Below are 22258 nucleotides of genomic sequence, written 5' to 3'. Positions count from 1 at the left end.
CAGCAGGCGTCAGGGCTGGAGCTTCGGCAGGCCCTGCGGCCAGCCTCCAGAGGCACGAACGACAGGCCGGGGAAAATGGCTCTGGAGACGCCACTGTTGAGACGCCAAGCCGTCCTGGGAGTGGGGTCAGGGAGGGTGCACCTTCCACCCCTTCTTAACAAGCAGAACTCCCAGCTAAGACCTCGGTATTGCTATTGTTGACTCCTGTTTATGCAATAACTCGAAGGGAAACATATTTGGAGCAAGATGCAAAGAAATTTAATTCTGAAGTACAGGTCAGGCATCTTGCCTAGTTTAATCCACCCTCGATGCCCAGCCTGGGAGTCACCAGATGGGTCCACCCTGGCCGCACCTTCCCCTCGCCCCCTTCATCTGTCCTGTAGCACAGGGGCAGCGGGGCCTCAAGGAGCGGCTTCCAGGTCTCCCCCTGTGCCGAAGTCCCAGACCCCGTGTTCACTTGCTCTGCCAGGTTTGGTTCTCACAACTGGGGACTATCTCCGTTTGCACAGGCTGAGTGGTTTAAGCAACAGAAATGAAAAACGAGGGGTGCCAGGGTGGCTCGGTCGGTTAAGCATCCGACTTCAGCTCGGGTCACAATCTCGTCATCCATGGGTTCAAGCCCTGCATCCGGCTGTGTGCTGACGGCTCAGAGCCTGGAGCCTGCTTCGGATTCTGTGTCTCCCTCTCTCTGCCCCTCCCCCGCTTGCTCTCTCTGTCTCTCTCTGTCTCTCTCTCTCTCTGTCTGTCTTTCTCGCAAAAATAAATAAGCATGAAAACAATTAAAAAAAAAAAAACAAAAAAGAAAGGAAAAACAAATTGACTCACAGTTCTGGAGTCTGGAAGCCCACGGTCCAGCCATGGGCAGGGTTGATTCCTTTTGAAGGGTACAAGGGAAGGGTCTGCTCCAGGCCCCCTGCCTTGGTTTGCAGGTGGTATCTTCCCTCTGTGCGTCGGTCCAAAATCCCCTTTTCGTGAGGACGGCAGTTGGGACTTCAGGAGGCCCCATCTTAACTGATTACACCTGCAATGACCTTCAATATGAGGGCATGTTCTCAGGAGCTCAGGGGTCAAGACTTCATATATGAGCATGGGGGAGGGACACAATGCCACCCCTAACGAGGCATAACCCTGTCAGCTCACCCCAGCGCTGAGCGTCTGGCACGACAGCCTGTCTGGGCAGAGGCTCCCCTCCCCACCCCACCCCCGGCTATGTCCTGAGGCTCACAGCCGCCCGGGCTGAGCCAGGCCATGGCCCAGTCCTCCGGCTGCACTGCCCGGGCCCGCCTGTGCTGTGAGTCCTTGCCGACGGAGGGAGCACCATGAGGCACGGGGTGGGGGGCCCAGGATATGGGGGTCCTGAGGGGGTAAGAGGCAGCGGCGTCTCTTGGAGGCAGGCATGTCATGAGGCCCCTCTAATGACAGGGGTTCCCGTGGGAGCCGCGGGGACACAGCTTCCTTCTGCCCCTTTGCTGGAGGGGCCCAGCCCTGCAAGGAGGGGCTGCCCTCGTGGGTACCAACCCCCGGGCCTGCCGCTGGAGCCACTGGGCCGCCGCAGAGACGTCAGCCGGCCGCTCCGCTCCCTGCCCACCTCTGCCACACTGCCACGCTAGGCTGCGCCTCCTGGAGGAGACAGGGCCGCTCTCCGAGGGCCACTCTGCGGACGAGCTGCCGTACTGACCCACAGGCTGAGTCGGGCCGAACCCTACAGGCCCCGAGTGGGGCCTGTAGCCGGGCGCCGCAGCCCACGCGGCCACCTCCTAGACCAGGCCAGGGTCAGCACGGTAACATGGCCCTGGGACCCCCTCCTCGGAGCCTCTGGCCCACAGGGCCTCTAGGGGAAGCAGGACAGCTGGCTGGGGTAGGGCCACCAGCTTCAGGACACGACGGCCACAGGTAGAGCAGTTGGCAGGACTGAGCATAGGGGGAGTCACCCCACTGGCCTCCTGACACCACAGCCCCTCCCCCTAATTCCCTGAGGCCCTCCCTGCTGTGCCGCAGTGCAGGCCTAGGCCTGGGGGTGGCTGGGCAGACGCACTGGGCTGGGGCTCTGGGAAGGCACCGGCTCTGAGAGGTCCTGATCGGGGTCAGCTTGGGGGCCGGGGAGGTAGGACAGTCACCCAGGCTTGCTCCCCAGGGGGTCCCAGAGGCTGACCTGGAGGCTGACCTGGAGGCTCCTGCAAGAAACTGGAGACACCGGGAGAAGACCAGTGGGCACAGCGGGGGCAGGGCGAGCCTTTGTCCTCCTTCCCACGAGAGGGGCTGGCATGCGCCTGGGTTTCGCGGCCTGGTGGCGATGCTGCCTGCACGGCTTGGCCGTGGGCAGGAGTGACTCTGAGGCACTTTCTGGGCCACAAGCCACAGCCAGCACAGCCACGCTTCCCAGCGGGCCATCGCGGACGGTGTCCTGGGGCCTCGTGGGCAGAGATGCAGCTGGGCCAGCGCCCCTTGCTGGACACGGGCACCTGCCGGAGCTCACTACCCTTGGGGGTCGGAGCTCCCCGGTGGCCAGCGGCAGCCACACAGAACGTCAAGTGTGGATGGGTGGATGTGCACCAGGGCACACAGGTGGCCAGAGGCCAGCCCCGGGGGCCAGGGAGCCTTGGTGAGCAGGTGGGAGTGTGGGCCTGGTAGGCGGGGGTGAGGGCAGAGCCACGGGGGTGGACCCTAGAACCCTCCACCCCAGAAATGCCTGCACCTGCACGGGTGTCTCCAGGTACACTTTCGGTGACTGTCAGGGTGGCCCTGTTCAAGTATGTGGTCAAGAATGAACCAGGCAGGGGTGCCCAGGTGGCTCAGTCGGTTAAGCGTCCGACTTCGGCTCAGGTCACGATCTCACAGTTCGTGAGTTTGGAGACCTGCGTCAGGCCCTGTGCTGACAGCTCAGAGCCTGGAGCCTGCTTCGGATTCTGTGTCTTCCTCTCTCTGCCCCATCCCCACTCATGCTCTGTCTCTCTCTGTCTTAAAAATAAATAAAACATTTAAAAACAAAATTTAAAAAAAATGAACCAGGCAAAGATAAGGGCTAGGGGGGCAGAGAGACTGAGCCCTTGAGGCAGGGACTGGTGGATGGGAGAGAGCCTCGGGCTCTGCTTTGGTGGGGGGCACCAAGGTGGTGCCCCCAAGGTTCTGGGCCTCTATCCCCAACACCTCTAGAGCCACTGCCTCACGGTGCCAGGGTGGGCGTCTGAGAGGAGGGCCAGGAGCTCTGGGATGCACCCGGGACCTCCTCTGAGCCCAGGGGGAGGCTCCTCAGGCGGGGTGGGGTGAAGTCTGGCCATCTCTTCCAGACAGGGGAACCTGCTGGGGACACAGAAACCCCAGTTCTTCCCAGGGGCACAAATAGGCGAGCCCCTGCGGAACCCTGGCTCAGCCCACCCAGGACCTAAGCAGCAGTGGGGGGAGCTGACCCCCAACCCCCCTGACTGAGCAGACCCAGCAGGTGGCCAGCAGTGCGCACCCGCCCCACACCCCCACACACATGTGAGCAGAGGAGCTGTGCGAACCCCTCCCGACCGGCTCTCCCGCAATACAGTCGCGTTTTGGAAAGTGAAACCGCCGGTCAGGTGGTCAGGTGTGCATTTCCTTTACAAAGTCCACTGAACCCGCTGAGAGGGGCGGGGATGGACCCCTCCCCCAGCACCCTGTGCCCACCTCCGCTCCCTCACCGGGACTCTGGGGAAGGGGTCAAAGGGGCAGGAGGGAGAGGGCAGCCGCCCCCCTGCAATTCGGGGCCATTCCTCACCAGGGGTGCTCACGGGTGGCCAGCCTACCGAGGGGCGCGCCCGGGGCGCCGCCCTGGCCCCCGCCGGGTTCTGGGTACCCGCCCGCCCCACCCGGATTCGGGGCGCGCCCCCCACCCCGGGCCGCCGCCCCCAGATGAGGGCGGGGCCGCGGCCAGTTTAAATTCGGGTGGCGCGGGCCCAGCCGGGAGCAGAGAGACTGCGTTCGGAGCGCCGGGGCGCCGCGCGGGCAGGTGGGACACCCAGGCCTGGGCCAGACCCGGGCAGGCCAGGGAGCAGAGACCGAAGCTCCTTCGACGGGCGCTGAGCTCGGGTCCGGGAGGCGGGGGCGGGCGTGGGGGGGGCAAGGCGCCGGTGGAGCCGGGAGCGGCCGGGAGCTCCGCGCTCTGGCTCGCCCGGACCGGGCAGTCTGAGCCCCGGGCCGGCCGCCCTCCCTGGTGGGCGAGGGTCGAGGTTACCGGCAGGGACGTGGGAGATGCGGCCCGGGGAGGTGGGGGTGGGCGGTGGCGGGGTGAGGGTGGGGGTTCCTCCCTGCTCCAGCGGTTTCCCGGCAGGGGGCAGGGCAGGGGTGGCCGCGGGCGGGTGTGCAGGTCAGGTTCCGCCTGCCGCCCCCCTTCGGCGGAGGGTGGAGGCGCCCTGGGCGGAGGTAATCAGGCTGACAGATTGAGAGGGCGGTGCTGCTCCTGGCTGGGGCGCTGACCAATCCGGGAGCCACCTGCTGTCCCCTGTGGGCGGCGGCAGGGACACCGCATGGGGTCATCTCAAGACCCTTGCCAGGACCGGGCTCAGGAGGGCTGCCTTCCCTGTACCCACCTGTCTTACCAAGCTCCTCCTGCCGCTGGCCTCTGCCGGGAGGAGGTAAGTGGGACCCTTCCGCAGCTGCCCGATGGGGCAGAGCCAAGATTGCCGCCTCCCTGTGTGGGCCTGAGGCAGCCTGCAACCTAGTTCTGTCCTTATCTGGCTCAGGTGGACAGCCAGCCCTCTGCCCTCCTCCGGGCCCCGGGCTGGAGAGGGGGGATGTCCTTCAGGGCAGAGGCAGAAGGTGGCCCACAGCCAAGGAATGCAGACCCACCCTCCTCAGGATTGTCCTCCCTCCCCTTGTCACCCGGGGCTGCCCCCCCACCCTCCCCTCCGCCAGGGAAGCCGCAGGAAGAGCCCTCTTCCCTCTCAGATTCCCTTTTCCTTCCTGGAATCTGCTCAGCCCCAAGGCCCTTACCCCTCCGGTCACACACCATGCCCACCTTCTGCTGCTGGCCACCTCTGTGGGACATTGGGCTGGCCAGGGTGTCCTGCCCTTGAAGCCGCCCCCTCCCCCACTCCCTGGGCCCTGGACACCAGTCACATACCATGGTCTTCTCTCCCGAGCTCCAGACCCCTCTGTCCAGCTGCCTTCCCAAGGTCTCCACTCCACAACCCTGCTCCTGTCTCACCTGGGCAGAGTCCAAAGAGGCTCCTACCTGGCCCAAGGTCACTGCCAACCAAATAGGGGGCGTGGCCCAACGGCCAAGGGCACAGGGCCTGTCCTGGCCTTAGGCCCCCACTTCCTGCTCGAGTACTCCGTCGGGCTCCTGGGTCCCCCCCTCCCACCATGAATCCCCTTTGTTTGTTTTTTTAATTTTTTAATGTTTGTTTTTGAGAGCGAGAGAGCGAGAGCACGAGAGAGAGCAGGGGAGGGTCAGAAAGGAGACACAGAATGCGAAGCAGGCTCCAGGCTCCAGCTGTCAGCACAGAGCCCGACGTGGGGCTCAAACCCATGAAACTTGAGATCGTGACCTGATCATGAGCTGCAGTTGGACGCTTAACCGACGGAGCCCCCCAGGCACCCTCCCCCATGAATCCCCTTTGTGCGGGGAACTGGAACCTCCTGCTCCCCAAGCTGGTGACTGCTCTGGTTTTCCTGTCTGGGCGCCGCCCTTCCCCACCCAGCACAGCCCCATCAGGGCTCTGGGCCGGCTGTCTATGTCCAGGCCAAGGGCCACCCGCCGCGGCCCCGAATGTCCCTCCTTCCCTTTGCTGGGCAATGAGGTCCCTCTCCTCTCCCCACCTTTGTCCATTGCCAAGGGAAAGTCACGCTCTTCTAGCTATCTAACTGCCCCAGGAGCCGTGTCACCTGGCGTTCCTGCCGAGACGGGCAGGCCTGTCCCGGGCTCACAGACCCGCTGAAGGCAGTCCCGGCACAGGGCACCCTGTGCGAAGGGAGTATCCCAGCCGGCAGCCAGGCATGTGTCCAGGCCGGGCCCCAGAAGCAGGGTCTGATGGCAAGCATATTGAGGAGTGGACTCGGGGTGGCCCCTGTTGAGTGCAGGACACAAAACAGGAGAGAGCCAGCCTCTGGTGCAGCCCCGCTCGCAGCTGGAAGGAGGTCGAGGCGGCCGTGCACTCACCGCCATCACACCAGGCCCTGGAACCCTGCTCGCAGGGCACCCGTGGGCTTCTCTTCCTGGGGAGACGCACAGGGGACAGTGAACAGGTGGGCCCCCAGCCAGAGCTGCGGCATGGGCCTCGTCTCTGAGGCTCCGCTCCTCCTTCCCCTCGCCCCACCCCTACCGCATGCCGGCCGGGCCCGGTGCTCACCTGGGGTGTGCAAACCCTTGCTCCTGAGGTCCCTTGTGGCTACACGTGTCCATTAGCTACAGGAATGGCCACACCCCTGCCTCCACCCCACCCAGACCCTGCCTTCTCCTGGTGGTCGGGTCACTCCCGGCCCCTTGGTCCTGGACGCAAGGAGCCGGGGTGCCCTGGGAGCAGCCGTGACCTTCAGCTCAGTGGGACTGCGGCTGTGTCCGTGGCAGAAGTACTCATCCTGTGGGACTGACCCCGGAGCTGCAGGGACGGGTGGCGGGCTCATCGGAGGCATGGTGGGGGCCACGTCTGCTCCCATCGCTTGGTTCCTGGACCCATATGGTCCAGCTGCAGGGACAGACACATCACATTCTAGAATGGTCACCGCCCCCCCCCCCCCCGGCCCCGGGCACGGGACCACCGGTGAGCTGGTGCTGGAGCTTGCCTGCAGTGGCCCTTTCACGATGGAGCCCTCAGCCTGCCCTGCGCTGCAGAGATCAGAGCCTCTTGACTGGTCACTACAAAGCCTCAGGTGTCCACAAGGACTTTTTGTCATCCAGCTGGTCACTCACAGCCTTTTGTGTTCGTCCAAAGTCTCGTTGTTTAGCAATGCCCCCCACCCCCACCGTGTGCTCTGCACTAACCCCCATCCCAGACGCCTGATCCCACACTCCGTTTCCTCGGAACGCTGGCAGATGGAGGCACTTCCCCGATCCCTGCTCACACGGCCAGCCGGGTGGCGGTGTGCCCCTCCAGAGCCTCGCCCAGTGTCTGCCTGGTCCTGGCACCACCAGTCTGAGCTGAGCAGCACGCGAGCTGCAGGGGGTGGGAAGGGCCCCTCGTCTGTGTAGGGAAGGGGTGAGGCAGGATTTCACCCACTCCCAGGGGCTGGGCTTACATGCGGGCCCCATGTCAAGTCAAGGGCCTGAGCCAGTGCAGCCCCAGGACGGGCCAGGCAATTCCCGAGGGGGCCGAAGTGGGGGCCGTCTGCCAACAGCCCTCCTGAAGCCCCAGATGGGGTCTGGGTCATGCCCCCAAGCGTCCACCCTTCCAGATAGGTGTGTTGTCGGAGCCCCAGCTTCTTACTGTCACTGGGGGGGCGCTCGACACCCCCTGGGCCATGCTGCCCCCTGCACCGCCCTGGCGCTGAGGCCTCCCGTGGATGCCTCATGACCACTTGCTGATCCCACCCTGCTCCTGGGCCGGAGGTCGGTGGAGAGGGCAGGAGCAACGAAGGTGGCCTTGAGCGCCACAGTAGGTAACTAGCAAGCCACGGAGGCTGTAGGACAGGAGAGGGGCCGGCGTGAAACAGCGACCCCATGTGGGGCCAGTGGGGGCGAGTGGGGGCTGAGCAATTCAGGGCTCAGGCTGCACGGAGTAGGTGTGGGGGAACCCTTTACAGAACACCAGCAGTCGTGGGGGTGCAGTGGAGTTGGAGGCACCTCGTGAGACCGGGGCACGTGGTTCCTGGACTCCGGGACGGGCGGGGCCTGAGACACGGTGTGAGGGGTTCCCTGATGTAATGGGCAAGTGGGGGCAGAGCGGAGCCCTGTCACCAGCGAGAAGGCCCCACACCCACCACCCAGAGGCAGTGAGATCCAAAATGCATTTGTTGGGTTTGGCAACCACAGTCCGAGTTCATCTTAGTGAGAGCTTCAGGGCGGGGGCGAGCCTGCTGCCTGAGCGGGCACGGGAGCAGGCTTGGGGCGCAGGCCGGGGGCTGGCTGGGAGGCCAGGACAGACGTGTTCGGGCTCTTGAGCAGACAGCCGGTGCCAGCGGGAGCAAAGTGTGGGCTTGCGCCCGGGGGGGAGGGGGAAGGGGGGCCCGGGTGTGGTTCTGCAGAAACCGGGTGTGGGCCGGCTGGAAGGGCAGAGGCGGGAGGGAGGCTATGGCTCCTTAAGCTGTCACAACAATTACCACAACCTGGATGGCTTCAAACAACAGAAACTCCTTCTCAGTTCAAGGAGCCAAAATCTGAGGTCAATGCTTCTGGGCTTGGTGGTCCTCGATGCGTCTGGGCTTGTAGCCGCTCCAGACGGTGCCCCATGGGCTCTCTCCTGTGTCTTCCTATAGAGACTCAAGTCATTTTGGATTACGGCCACTCCTCCTCTGTGACCTCAACTGAATTACATCTGCAAAGACTATTTCCAAATAAGGCTACAGTCACAGGTACTGGCGGTCAGGACTTGGATATATCTCTCAGGGGGACACAATTTAATCCCACAGGAAGGGGACAGGCCTGGTGGAGGAGTTGGTGTGCAGGTGTGAAGCCCTTGTCACTGCTGCTCAGAGAATTGGGGCACAGAGCCGTCTGCTGAGAGGGGACAGCCTTGGAACCTCTCTGGGGCTTGGAGCCAGCTGACCAGAGACGTGGCCATACCCATGGCTCCCACGGGACTGGCACGCAAACACGGAGTCTGTGTTCCCTCAGGCCCCCGAGTCGAGTGTGGGCACAAAGAGGCCGTAGCCCAGAGGGCACAAGGATTGGAGTGGGCAGAGGAGGACGCAGACAGAGCCAGGCTGGGGCGGGACACCGTGGGGGCTTCTGGCTGGAGCCCAGTGGAGATCTGGGAAGGAACAGAAGCCAGAGCAGAGGGTCTGGGGCAGGGCGGGGGTTTGGAGGCGGTGACTGGAAGAGGGAAGGGTGCTGATGTCCCTGAACCCAAGGATGGAGGAGGAGCCCTGGGGAGCAGATGGGAGGTTTGGGTGAGAGATGGGGGGAAGGCTCTGGCCCAGGTGGCCCACCACGGGACCCTGAGGGCAGGAGCTGAGGGGATTGGGCTGGGATGGAGAGCAGAGGATGGCCTGCAGGAAAACAGAGCCCACGCGTCCTGGAGGCCGCCCTGGCTGGCCGGAGGTCCCCCGTGGTCCCTCCTGGGACCCCATGGGGCAAGGCAAAAGACCTTACTTGGATGCTGACCCCCATCCCCCAGGAGGGCAAGCCATGTCTGGAGGCTGATTCAGGGTCTGGGATTGACCTCTTGACTCTCTCTCTCCCGTCCACCTGGGCCATTCCAGGGCCCCTAACAGAGCCTTTTCTACCCCCTACAGGGAGCAGACGCAGTGGACCTTGGGTGAGTGAGTTCTACACAACAGGCTGAGCGTGATGAATGGCCACGCCTCTCCTCCTCTTGATGTCCTGGTCACCAACGGCACTGACCCGGCCATCGTCCCCAAGACCATGAAGGCCGTGCCGGAAACCAGCACCCCTTCTGGGCCTCCGTCTGCCCAGCCTAAGAGCATCGCTGGGGTGTATGTGGAGGCCTCCGGCCAGGAACAGAGTCTCTACGCTGCCATGAAGCAAGGCCTCCTGCCCGTTGAGCTTGGGCTGGCTCTGCTGGAGGCCCAGGCGGCCACCGGGGGCCTCGTGGACCCCACGCAAGGCCGGTTCCTCCCTGTGTCCGAGGCCCTGCAGCGGGGCCTGGTGGGCCTGGAGCTAAAGGAGAAGCTGCTGGTGGCCGAGCGCGCAGTCACTGGGTACCCTGACCCCTACGGTGGCGGGAAGCTGGCACTTTTCCAGGCCATCGGGAAGGAGGTGGTAGACGGAGCGCTGGGGTGGAGCTGGCTGGAGGCCCAGCTGGCCACGGGGGGCTTGGTGGATCCCATTCGGGGTACACGGGTGGCCCCGGAGCCGGCCTGTCAGCAGGGTCTCCTGGACCAGGACACGTGGCGTGGCCTGTCTGAGCGCAAGCCCAGCCCCGGTGCCCCCGGCTTCCTGGACCCCAACACCCTGGAGCGGCTGTCGTACCACGAGCTGCTGGGCCGGTGTGTGAGAGCCCCTGGCACAGGGTTGGCGCTGCTGCCCCTCAAGACCACCTTCCCCACCCTGAGTGGGGCAGTGAGCTTGGCCGAGCTGCTAGAGGTGGGGGTCCTGGATGACGAGGCCGCCCGGGGCCTTCGGGAAGGCAGGCTGGCGGCCCGAGAGGTGAGCGCGCGGGCTGACGTGAGGCGCTACCTGCAGGGCACCGGCAGCATCGCGGGGGCTGTCCTGCTGCCCGCGGGCCACAAGAAGAGCTTCTTCCGGGCCATCAGCGAGCACCTGCTCCCCATGGGCACCGCGCTCCCGCTCCTGGAGGCTCAGGCCGCCACCGGCACACTGGTGGACCCGGCCACCGGCCGGCGGCTCCGGGTGGACGAGGCGGTCAGGTCGGGCCTGGTCGGCCCAGAGCTCCACAGGCAGCTCCTGGTGGCGGAAGAGGCGGTGACGGGGTACCATGACCCCTTCAGCGGCGCCCGAGTGCCCCTCTTCCAGGCCATGAAGAAGGAGCTGGTGGACAGGCCTCTGGCTCTGCGACTCCTAGATGCCCAGCTGGCCACAGGTGGGCTGGTATGTCCGGCCCGCAGGCTCCGGCTGCCCCCGGAGGCCGCCCTGCGCTTCAGATGCCTGGACCAAGAGACTCAGCAGTGTCTGTCCCGGGCCACCGGCTTCTGGGACCCCAACACACAGGAGAGCGTGGGCTACGGGCAGCTACTGGCCCGCTGCGTCACCGACCCAGAAACAGGACTGGCCTTCCTCCCCCTCTCAGGGGGCCCCCTTGGAGAGGAGCCACGAGGACTCCCGTTCATTGACCACAGCACCCGGGAGGCCTTGAGTGAGGCCATGACCACCGTCGCCGTGGGCGAGTTCCAGGGCCGGCCCGCATCACTCTGGGACCTGCTCTTCTCTGAGCCCATCCCTGCGCAGCAGCGGGCAGCACTGGCCCAGCGCCACAAGGAAGGCGCCATCTCGGGGGAGGAACTGGCAGCTGCGCTGAGGGCCACCCTTGAGCAGGCTGCAGCCACGGCCAAGACCACCTTTGCCGGCCTGAGGGTGCCCGTGGCCCCAGGAGAGCTGCTGAGAGCGGAGATCATCGACCAGGACACGTACGAGCGGCTGGAGCGAGGGCAGACCACAGCCCAGGAGGTGGGCAGGCTGGGCTCGGTGCACAGGTTCCTGCAGGGCACCGGCGGCATCGCAGGCCTGCTGCTGCCGGGCTCCCAGGAGCGGCTCGCCGTCTACGAGGCTCGCGGGAGGGGGCTCCTCAGGCACGGCACGGCCCTCATCCTCCTGGAGGCACAGGCGGCCACGGGCTTCATTCTCGACCCGAAGGAAAACAAGAGATATTCTGTGGAGGAGGCACTGAGGGCTGGCCTCGTAGGGCCTGACGTGTTTGCAAAGCTGCTGTCGGCCGAGCGCGCCGTCACCGGCTACACCGACCCCTACACCGGGGAGCAGATCTCCCTCTTCCAGGCCATGAAGAAGGACCTCATCGTGCGGGAGCACGGCATCCGCCTGCTGGAGGCCCAGATCGCCACGGGCGGCATCATCGACCCGGTGCACAGCCACCGCCTGCCCGTGGACGTGGCCTACCGGCGCGGCTACTTCGACGAGGAGATGAACCGCGTCCTGGCGGACCCGAGCGACGACACCAAGGGCTTCTTCGACCCCAACACGCACGAGAACCTCACCTACCTGCAGCTGCTGGAGCGCTGCGTGGAGGACCCCGAGACGGGCCTGCGCCTGCTGCCCCTGAACGGCACCCAGCCCCCGCTCGTGGACGGCACCACCCGGCAGGCCTTCCAGAGCCTGCTGCTGTCGGGGAAGTTCGGGCGTTTCCAGGGGCGGAGAGTTTCCGCATGGGAGCTGGTCAACTCAGAATGCTTCAGCGAGGACCAGAGGAGGCAGCTCCTGCGGAGGTACCAGCAGCACAGCATCTCCCTGGAGCAGGTGGCGCAGTGGCTGGAGAGGGAGATGGGGAGGTGGGCGGACATCACGCTGCCCGGGCTGCGGGGCCCGGTCACGGCCTACCAGCTCCTGGAGGCCCGTATCATCGACCAGGAGCTCCTGGACCGGGTGCTGGAGGGGGCGGTCAGCCCCGAAGCCCTCCTCCACATGGACTGCGTCCGGAGGTACCTACGCGGCTCCGGTGCCCTCGGCGGCGTGCTGCTGGGACCCGCCAGCCGGCGGCTCAGCCTGTACGAGGCCATGAGGCAGAAGGTCCTGGGGCCAGGGGTGGCCCTCGCCCTGCTGGAGGCCCAGGCGGCCACTGGAGCCATCGTGGACCCCCACAGTCTGGAGACCCTGTCGGTGGATGAGGCCGTGCGCAGGAAGCTGGTGGGGCCAGAGCTGTATCGCCAGCTGAGACGGGCTGAGGACGCTGTCACCGGCTTCCGAGATCCCTTCTCTGGGAAGTGGGTGTCCCTGTTCCAGGCCATGAAGAAGGGCCTCATCCCTGAGGAGCAGGCCGCCCGCCTCCTGGATGCCCAGCTGGCCACAGGGGGGGTCATTGACCCCACAGGCCACTACCACCTCCCCATGCCCGTGGCCGCCCAGCGGGGCTACATAGACCAGGAGATGGAGGAGGCCTTGTCCAGCTCATCCGAGACCTTCCCCACACCGGACGGCCGGGGACGCACCAGCTATGCCCGGCTGCTGGAGCAGTGTCTGAGGGATGAGGCTTCTGGCCTTTACTTCCTGCCCCTGCCCGAACACGCCCCGGCCATCCCCACCGACAAGCAGGTGCAGGAGACCCTACAGGCGGCGCAGGGGACTGAGGACGGCACATCCCTCTGGGAGCTGCTGGGCTCTGGCCACTTCACCGAGGAGCAGCGGAACAGCTTCGTGCAGGACTTCAGGCTGGGGAGGATCGCCTTGCAGCAGCTGCAGGCAGCTGTGCACAAGCAGGTGCGGGAGGCGGAACTCCTGGCACGGGCTCACGTCACAGTGCCCGGCCCCAGGGGTGAGGTTCCCGCCGTCTGGCTGCGTGACGCCGGCATCATCACCGCGGAGACCCTGGCGGCCCTGGCTCGGGGCACGCGGTCGCCCGCGGAGGTCGCTGAGGAGCCCAGCGTGAAGGCCCGTCTGTGGGGGACGGGCTGCGTAGCAGGCCTGCTGTTGCAGCCATCGGGGACCAAGGCCAGCATCGGCCAGGCCATGAGGGACAGCCTCCTACCCGAGGGCCTGGGGCGAAGGCTGCTGGAGGCCCAAGTGGCATGTGGCTCCCTCATTGACCCTCTGACCAGCCAGAGACTGTCTGTGGAAGGCGCAGTGAAGGCGGGCCTGGTGGGCGGGGCACTGAGCGAGCAGCTCCAGCAGGCCGAGAGGGCCGTGGCTGGGTACACCGACCCCTACACAGGAGGCTCCCTCTCACTGTGGCAGGCCGTGGAGAAGGGGCTGGTGCCCCGAAGGGAGGGCCTCCGGCTCCTACAGGTGCAGCTGGCCACGGGGGGCGCGGTGGACCCCGTGCACGGGGTGCACCTGCCCCAGGAGGCAGCCTGCAGGTTTGGCCTCCTGGATGAGCAGGTCAGCCGGGTGCTGACCTCAAAAGACGAGGACAACAAGTTCTTCTTCGACCCCAGCACGCGAGACAAGGTGACGTACATGCAGCTCAAGGAGGGCTGTGTCTCCGACAGGGACACCGGCCTCTGGCTGCTGCCGCTCGCCCAGGACACGGTGCTCGAAGTGGATGAGCACACGGTGCTGGCCCTGAGGGCCACGAAGGTACCTGTCAGCACCGGGAGGTTCAAAGGTCTCCGCGTGTCACTGTGGGACCTGCTGCACTCCGAGTACGTCGGCGTCCACAAGCGGCGAGAGCTGGCGGCACTCTGCCAGTCCGGGAGGGCCACAGCCATGCGGCAGGTGGCTACGGCAGTCACCACCCTGGTCGAGGCTGCAGAGACACAGCCCTCACGGGCCACCTTTAGAGGACTCCGGAAGCAGGTGTCGGCCAACGACTTGTTCAGGTCCCAGCTCATCGACAAGGAGACACTGGACGAGCTGAATCAGGGGAGAAAGACTGTGCAGGAGGTGAAAGAGATGGACAGTGTGAAGCGGTACCTGGAGGGAAGCAATTTCATTGCCGGGGTCCTCGTCCAGGGCACGAAGGAGAAGATGAGCATCTCCGAGGCCCTAAGGAGGCATATCCTGCGGCCGGGCACGGCCCTGGTGCTGCTGGAGGCGCAGGCGGCCACCGGCTTCCTCATCGACCCCGTGCGCAACCAGAGGCTGACTGTGGAGGAGGCGTTCGCATCAGGGATGTTTGGCAGGGAAACCTACCAGAAGCTGCTGGCGGCCGAGCGCGCCGTCACCGGCTACACCGACCCCTACACCGGGGAGCAGATCTCCCTCTTCCAGGCCATGAAGAAGGACCTCATCGTGCGGGAGCACGGCATCCGCCTGCTGGAGGCCCAGATCGCCACGGGCGGCATCATCGACCCGGTGCACAGCCACCGCCTGCCCGTGGACGTGGCCTACCGGCGCGGCTACTTCGACGAGGAGATGAACCGCGTCCTGGCGGACCCGAGCGACGACACCAAGGGCTTCTTCGACCCCAACACGCACGAGAACCTCACCTACCTGCAGCTGCTGGAGCGCTGCGTGGAGGACCCCGAGACGGGGCTGTACATGTTACAAATTGTAAAGAAAGGAAAGACCTACGTTTATATCGATGAAACCACAAAACAAGTCCTACAGTCCAGAACTACAGAAATGCACGTGGGGAGGTTTGCCAATCAGAAAGTCTCCTTCTGGGACCTGCTTTCCTCCCAGTACTTCCCAGAGGAAAGGAAGCGGGAACTCGTCCAGGAGTATAGAGCCCAGAATCTACCCCTCGAGCGGCTGCTGGAGCTCATCACGGCTACCGTGGAGGAAACAGAAAAGCAGTACGAGGCGATCCAGGTGCCAGGCATCGGTGGGCAGGTGACAGCTGCGGAGTTGTTCAACTCTGGAATCATCGATAAAAGGACCCTGGATGTACTGCACAGAGAGGCACGGGGTGAGCAGGATCTCAGCCGGTTGGCACATGTGAAGACCTACCTGGAAGGTCGTGGCTGCATCGCGGGGGTGACTATGCCCTCCACCCAAGAGGTGATGAGCCTCTACGACGCCAGCAGGAAAGGACTCATCCCCATGGGCTTTGCGGCTCAGCTGCTGGAGGCCCAGGCAGCCACTGGGTTCATGCTGGATCCCTGCAGCCATAGGAGGCTCTCTGTGCAACAGGCCGTGGCTGAGGGCCTGGTGGGTGAGGATGTGCAGGAAAGGCTTCTGGACGCCCAGAAGGCCGCCCAAGGCTACACAGACCCGGTCACGGGAGACAAAGTCCCGCTATTCCAGGCCATGAAAAAGAACTTAGTCAGAAGAGAGGACGCGCTCAGACTGCTTGAGGCACAGGAGGCCACAGGGGGTATCATCGACCCACAGCACCACCACCGCCTGCCTGTGGATGTGGCCTACAGACGGGGGTGTCTACACCAGGACACCTACCCGCTCATTTCAGATCAGAAGCACATGAATAAAAGGTTTGTGGATCCAAACACTCAGGAGAGGGTCACCTACCGACAACTGCAGGAAAGGAGCCAAAAGGAAGCAGGGACAGGCTGGGCGCTCTTCCCGGTGGTCAAGGACCAACAGAAGCCTGCCTACATCGATGAGCCAACGAGGAGGGCCCTGGAGGCTGAGCAGGTGGACGTGCAGGTGGGAAGGTTCAAGGACCAGAAGCCATCGCTGTGGGAGATCCTGAACTCAGAATACGTGACGGAGGAGAGAAAGCTCGACTTGATAGGTGAATACAAAAAAGGCACGGCCCAAGCGTTACAGAAGGTAGTAAACATCATCTTAGGAATAATCGATGAGAGGGAAAAAGACAACAAACAATTGTGGTTCCCAGGGATCAGAAAACAAATCACAGCTTCCGAACTGTTCGACTCTGGAATCATCACCCAGGAGATGCTAGAGGACATGGTCAAGGGGGCCAGCACCTCAGATGTCATCGGCGAAAAAGAACAGGTCAAACGCTACCTGCAGGGCACGAGCTGCATCGCGGGCGTGCTGGTGCCCGCCAAGGACGAGCCCGGGCGGCAGGAGAAGATGAGCATCTACCAGGCCATGTGGAAGGGCGTCCTGCGGCCCGGCACGGCCCTGGTGCTGCTGGAGGCGCAGGCGGCCACCGGCTTCGTCATCGACCCCGTGCGCAACCAGAGGCTGTCCGTGGAGGAGGCGGTGGCGGCGGGCGTGGTGGGCGGCGAGATCCAGGAGAAGCTGCTGGCGGCCGAGCGCGCCGTCACCGGCTACACCGACCCCTACACCGGGGAGCAGATCTCCCTCTTCCAGGCCATGAAGAAGGACCTCATCGTGCGGGAGCACGGCATCCGCCTGCTGGAGGCCCAGATCGCCACGGGCGGCATCATCGACCCGGTGCACAGCCACCGCCTGCCCGTGGACGTGGCCTACCGGCGCGGCTACTTCGACGAGGAGATGAACCGCGTCCTGGCGGACCCGAGCGACGACACCAAGGGCTTCTTCGACCCCAACACGCACGAGAACCTCACCTACGTGCAGCTGCTTCGCCGCTGCGTGCAGGACCCCGGCACCGGGCTCTACATGCTGCAGCTGGCCGGCCGGGGCTCCGCCGTGCACGAGCTGAGCGAGGAGCTGCGCGGCGCCCTGCGTGAGGCCCGCGTGACCCCGGACGCGGGCGCCCTCCGGGGCCAGAGCGTCTCCGTCTGGGAGCTCCTCTTCTACCGGGAGGTGCCCGAGGGCCTGAGGCAGGACCTGCTGCGCAGGTACCGGGCGGGCACGCTGACCGCGCGGGAGGTGGGGGCCGCCCTCACCCCGCTGCTGGCCCGTGCCGAGGACGGGAGCCCACGCCCGGCGCCCCCGGACCCTCGGGGGGCCCTGCGTGCCGCCACCATGGAGGTCAAGGTGGGCCGCCTGCGCGGGCCGGCGGTGCCCGTGTGGGACGTGCTGGCGTCCAGCTACGTGAGCGGCGTTACGCGCGAGGACCTGCTGGCCGGCTTCGGCGCGGGGACGCTGGGCCTGCCCGCGCTGACCCGCAGGCTGACCACCATCATCGAGGAGGCGGAGGCGGCCGGCGGGGCCGAGGGCGCGTCGGGGGACGCCGCCCGCGGCCAGCGGGAGCCCCGGTCCCCCGGGCGTGGCGACGGCGACGCGGGCCCCTCCCCGGCCGGGGCCGACGCCGAGCCCGCCGGTGGCCTCCAGGAGCGGGCCCTGCGTGCCGCCACCATGGAGGTGCGCGCCGGGCAGTTCGGGGGCCAGCGCCCCTCCGTGTGGGACGTCCTCTTCTCCTCCTACCTGAGCCAGGCCCGCCGGGACGAGCTCCTGGCCCAGCACGCGGCCGGCGCCCTGGCCGTGCCCGCCCTCATCGCCGTCCTCACCCAGGCCATCGAGGAGGCGGAGGAGCGGCTGAGCAAGGCGTCCTTCCCGGGCCTGAGGCGCCAGGTGTCCGCGTCCGAGCTGCACACGTCCGGGATCCTGGGCCCCGAGACCCTGCGGGACCTGGCCCAGGGCACCAAGACCCTGCAGGAGGTGACAGAGATGGACTCGGTCAGACGCTACCTGCAGGGCACGAGCTGCATCGCGGGCGTGCTGGTGCCCGCCAAGGACGAGCCCGGGCGGCAGGAGAAGATGAGCATCTACCAGGCCATGTGGAAGGGCGTCCTGCGGCCCGGCACGGCCCTGGTGCTGCTGGAGGCGCAGGCGGCCACCGGCTTCGTCATCGACCCCGTGCGCAACCAGAGGCTGTCCGTGGAGGAGGCGGTGGCGGCGGGCGTGGTGGGCGGCGAGATCCAGGAGAAGCTGCTGGCGGCCGAGCGCGCCGTCACCGGCTACACCGACCCCTACACCGGGGAGCAGATCTCCCTCTTCCAGGCCATGAAGAAGGACCTCATCGTGCGGGAGCACGGCATCCGCCTGCTGGAGGCCCAGATCGCCACGGGCGGCATCATCGACCCGGTGCACAGCCACCGCCTGCCCGTGGACGTGGCCTACCGGCGCGGCTACTTCGACGAGGAGATGAACCGCGTCCTGGCGGACCCGAGCGACGACACCAAGGGCTTCTTCGACCCCAACACGCACGAGAACCTCACCTACGTGCAGCTGCTTCGCCGCTGCGTGCAGGACCCCGGCACCGGGCTCTACATGCTGCAGCTGGCCGGCCGGGGCTCCGCCGTGCACGAGCTGAGCGAGGAGCTGCGCGGCGCCCTGCGTGAGGCCCGCGTGACCCCGGACGCGGGCGCCCTCCGGGGCCAGAGCGTCTCCGTCTGGGAGCTCCTCTTCTACCGGGAGGTGCCCGAGGGCCTGAGGCAGGACCTGCTGCGCAGGTACCGGGCGGGCACGCTGACCGCGCGGGAGGTGGGGGCCGCCCTCACCCCGCTGCTGGCCCGTGCCGAGGACGGGAGCCCACGCCCGGCGCCCCCGGACCCTCGGGGGGCCCTGCGTGCCGCCACCATGGAGGTCAAGGTGGGCCGCCTGCGCGGGCCGGCGGTGCCCGTGTGGGACGTGCTGGCGTCCAGCTACGTGAGCGGCGTTACGCGCGAGGACCTGCTGGCCGGCTTCGGCGCGGGGACGCTGGGCCTGCCCGCGCTGACCCGCAGGCTGACCACCATCATCGAGGAGGCGGAGGCGGCCGGCGGGGCCGAGGGCGCGTCGGGGGACGCCGCCCGCGGCCAGCGGGAGCCCCGGTCCCCCGGGCGTGGCGACGGCGACGCGGGCCCCTCCCCGGCCGGGGCCGACGCCGAGCCCGCCGGTGGCCTCCAGGAGCGGGCCCTGCGTGCCGCCACCATGGAGGTGCGCGCCGGGCAGTTCGGGGGCCAGCGCCCCTCCGTGTGGGACGTCCTCTTCTCCTCCTACCTGAGCCAGGCCCGCCGGGACGAGCTCCTGGCCCAGCACGCGGCCGGCGCCCTGGCCGTGCCCGCCCTCATCGCCGTCCTCACCCAGGCCATCGAGGAGGCGGAGGAGCGGCTGAGCAAGGCGTCCTTCCCGGGCCTGAGGCGCCAGGTGTCCGCGTCCGAGCTGCACACGTCCGGGATCCTGGGCCCCGAGACCCTGCGGGACCTGGCCCAGGGCACCAAGACCCTGCAGGAGGTGACAGAGATGGACTCGGTCAGACGCTACCTGCAGGGCACGAGCTGCATCGCGGGCGTGCTGGTGCCCGCCAAGGACGAGCCCGGGCGGCAGGAGAAGATGAGCATCTACCAGGCCATGTGGAAGGGCGTCCTGCGGCCCGGCACGGCCCTGGTGCTGCTGGAGGCGCAGGCGGCCACCGGCTTCGTCATCGACCCCGTGCGCAACCAGAGGCTGTCCGTGGAGGAGGCGGTGGCGGCGGGCGTGGTGGGCGGCGAGATCCAGGAGAAGCTGCTGGCGGCCGAGCGCGCCGTCACCGGCTACACCGACCCCTACACCGGGGAGCAGATCTCCCTCTTCCAGGCCATGAAGAAGGACCTCATCGTGCGGGAGCACGGCATCCGCCTGCTGGAGGCCCAGATCGCCACGGGCGGCATCATCGACCCGGTGCACAGCCACCGCCTGCCCGTGGACGTGGCCTACCGGCGCGGCTACTTCGACGAGGAGATGAACCGCGTCCTGGCGGACCCGAGCGACGACACCAAGGGCTTCTTCGACCCCAACACGCACGAGAACCTCACCTACGTGCAGCTGCTTCGCCGCTGCGTGCAGGACCCCGGCACCGGGCTCTACATGCTGCAGCTGGCCGGCCGGGGCTCCGCCGTGCACGAGCTGAGCGAGGAGCTGCGCGGCGCCCTGCGTGAGGCCCGCGTGACCCCGGACGCGGGCGCCCTCCGGGGCCAGAGCGTCTCCGTCTGGGAGCTCCTCTTCTACCGGGAGGTGCCCGAGGGCCTGAGGCAGGACCTGCTGCGCAGGTACCGGGCGGGCACGCTGACCGCGCGGGAGGTGGGGGCCGCCCTCACCCCGCTGCTGGCCCGTGCCGAGGACGGGAGCCCACGCCCGGCGCCCCCGGACCCTCGGGGGGCCCTGCGTGCCGCCACCATGGAGGTCAAGGTGGGCCGCCTGCGCGGGCCGGCGGTGCCCGTGTGGGACGTGCTGGCGTCCAGCTACGTGAGCGGCGTTACGCGCGAGGACCTGCTGGCCGGCTTCGGCGCGGGGACGCTGGGCCTGCCCGCGCTGACCCGCAGGCTGACCACCATCATCGAGGAGGCGGAGGCGGCCGGCGGGGCCGAGGGCGCGTCGGGGGACGCCGCCCGCGGCCAGCGGGAGCCCCGGTCCCCCGGGCGTGGCGACGGCGACGCGGGCCCCTCCCCGGCCGGGGCCGACGCCGAGCCCGCCGGTGGCCTCCAGGAGCGGGCCCTGCGTGCCGCCACCATGGAGGTGCGCGCCGGGCAGTTCGGGGGCCAGCGCCCCTCCGTGTGGGACGTCCTCTTCTCCTCCTACCTGAGCCAGGCCCGCCGGGACGAGCTCCTGGCCCAGCACGCGGCCGGCGCCCTGGCCGTGCCCGCCCTCATCGCCGTCCTCACCCAGGCCATCGAGGAGGCGGAGGAGCGGCTGAGCAAGGCGTCCTTCCCGGGCCTGAGGCGCCAGGTGTCCGCGTCCGAGCTGCACACGTCCGGGATCCTGGGCCCCGAGACCCTGCGGGACCTGGCCCAGGGCACCAAGACCCTGCAGGAGGTGACAGAGATGGACTCGGTCAGACGCTACCTGCAGGGCACGAGCTGCATCGCGGGCGTGCTGGTGCCCGCCAAGGACGAGCCCGGGCGGCAGGAGAAGATGAGCATCTACCAGGCCATGTGGAAGGGCGTCCTGCGGCCCGGCACGGCCCTGGTGCTGCTGGAGGCGCAGGCGGCCACCGGCTTCGTCATCGACCCCGTGCGCAACCAGAGGCTGTCCGTGGAGGAGGCGGTGGCGGCGGGCGTGGTGGGCGGCGAGATCCAGGAGAAGCTGCTGGCGGCCGAGCGCGCCGTCACCGGCTACACCGACCCCTACACCGGGGAGCAGATCTCCCTCTTCCAGGCCATGAAGAAGGACCTCATCGTGCGGGAGCACGGCATCCGCCTGCTGGAGGCCCAGATCGCCACGGGCGGCATCATCGACCCGGTGCACAGCCACCGCCTGCCCGTGGACGTGGCCTACCGGCGCGGCTACTTCGACGAGGAGATGAACCGCGTCCTGGCGGACCCGAGCGACGACACCAAGGGCTTCTTCGACCCCAACACGCACGAGAACCTCACCTACCTGCAGCTGCTGGAGAGAGCTACTGCTGACCCTGAGACTGGACTGTTATTTATGTCTCTGAGTGGAGTTTGAATGGCCGTTCTCCTTGTTGCTATGTAGAGATATGAAAGCATATGTCATTAATTCAAAATTCTAGGTATATTCCACTTAATTGTCTTTCTTTTGTCACTCGTGCTATATATGTATCTGGTAAGGTACCCCAAATTTTTATCATCCCCCTAGTTCCCCCACATCCCATTTTGTGCGGAAAATAACATAACCCCCACCTCTCATACCGGTCTGCACATCTCCCTGTTTTCTCACTTGTGAGTTTTTAGTGTGTTTGTGTCTTTTGGATGGATGTTGAGACATTCTGTGTTAAACTGTGTTGCAGTAATAGTTAAAATAGTTAAAATTTTTCCCTTTTTTGTTGCTGTTATTGTATATACATTAGTTTCTTATATTCTTTTTTTTTAAATGGTCTGTTTTCCATTTTATTTTTTTCTTTTTTTAAAGTTTAGTTATGTTGAGAAAGACAAAGGAAACTTGAGGGGCGAGGGGTAAAGATGGGGAGAGAGAGAGAGAAGAGAGAGAATCCCCAACAGGATCCTGAGCTGTCAGCACACAGCCCGAGGTGGGGCCCGAACCCATGAACTTGAGATCATGACCTGACTCAAAACGAAGTGTCAAACGCTTCACTCACTGAGCCATCCAGGTACCCCTTTCCTTTCCACTTTTAAGATATGTCCTGCTTGTGGATCAACTCATTTCCTATCAAGTTTTGTTTTCAATTCAGTGGTTTGTGGCTATTTCGGGTCCCTCTTTGGCGGCCGTGTTTCCCATTGCTGTGCTCAATAAAGCTCAGCCTGAATATGTTCTTGGCATGGCCCTTCTATAGATATGTCCCCTCGTGGGTTGGTAACTAGCACGTTTTGTAACTCTATGCTTTATAATTTACAAAGAAATGTTTGTGTTTAACGAAAGGTCTCTGATTTC

General features: G+C 65.8%; 1 protein-coding gene and 1 long non-coding RNA gene across 5 annotated transcripts; one reads left to right on the top strand and one right to left on the bottom strand.

Moving 5' to 3' along the window:
* Positions 1 to 235: 235 nt before the first annotated feature.
* Positions 236 to 5337, bottom strand: LOC122495910. 4 transcript variants are annotated; one of them, XR_006300642.1, is made up of 3 exons: positions 5087 to 5337; positions 826 to 1021; positions 236 to 510 (listed from the first exon to the last, which is right to left on the bottom strand). It is a non-coding gene; the product is annotated as an uncharacterized LOC122495910 (long non-coding RNA). The 4 variants fall into 4 exon arrangements; XR_006300641.1 differs by lacking the exon at positions 5087 to 5337 and adding an exon at positions 2153 to 2876; XR_006300640.1 differs by lacking the exon at positions 5087 to 5337 and adding an exon at positions 2165 to 2876.
* Positions 3958 to 21683, top strand: EPPK1 (epiplakin 1). The gene is made up of 2 exons (XM_043602017.1): positions 3958 to 3973; positions 9355 to 21683. Exon 2 carries the CDS (start codon positions 9410 to 9412, stop codon positions 21353 to 21355), a length of 11946 nt encoding a protein of 3981 aa, XP_043457952.1. The 5' UTR covers positions 3958 to 3973; positions 9355 to 9409; the 3' UTR covers positions 21356 to 21683.
* The last annotated feature ends 575 nt before the right edge of the window (positions 21684 to 22258 follow it).

The sequence above is a fragment of the Prionailurus bengalensis genome, chromosome F2, assembly GCF_016509475.1.
Source record: "Prionailurus bengalensis isolate Pbe53 chromosome F2, Fcat_Pben_1.1_paternal_pri, whole genome shotgun sequence".
Lineage (NCBI taxonomy): Eukaryota > Metazoa > Chordata > Mammalia > Carnivora > Felidae > Prionailurus > Prionailurus bengalensis.
This window is presented reverse-complemented; position numbering and strand designations above follow the sequence as displayed.

What these genes read in the sequence shown, in the direction of transcription:
- EPPK1 (XM_043602017.1), top strand. Translation starts at nt 9,410, where the DNA reads ATGAATGGCCACGCCTCTCCTCCTCTTGATGTCCTGGTCACCAACGGC.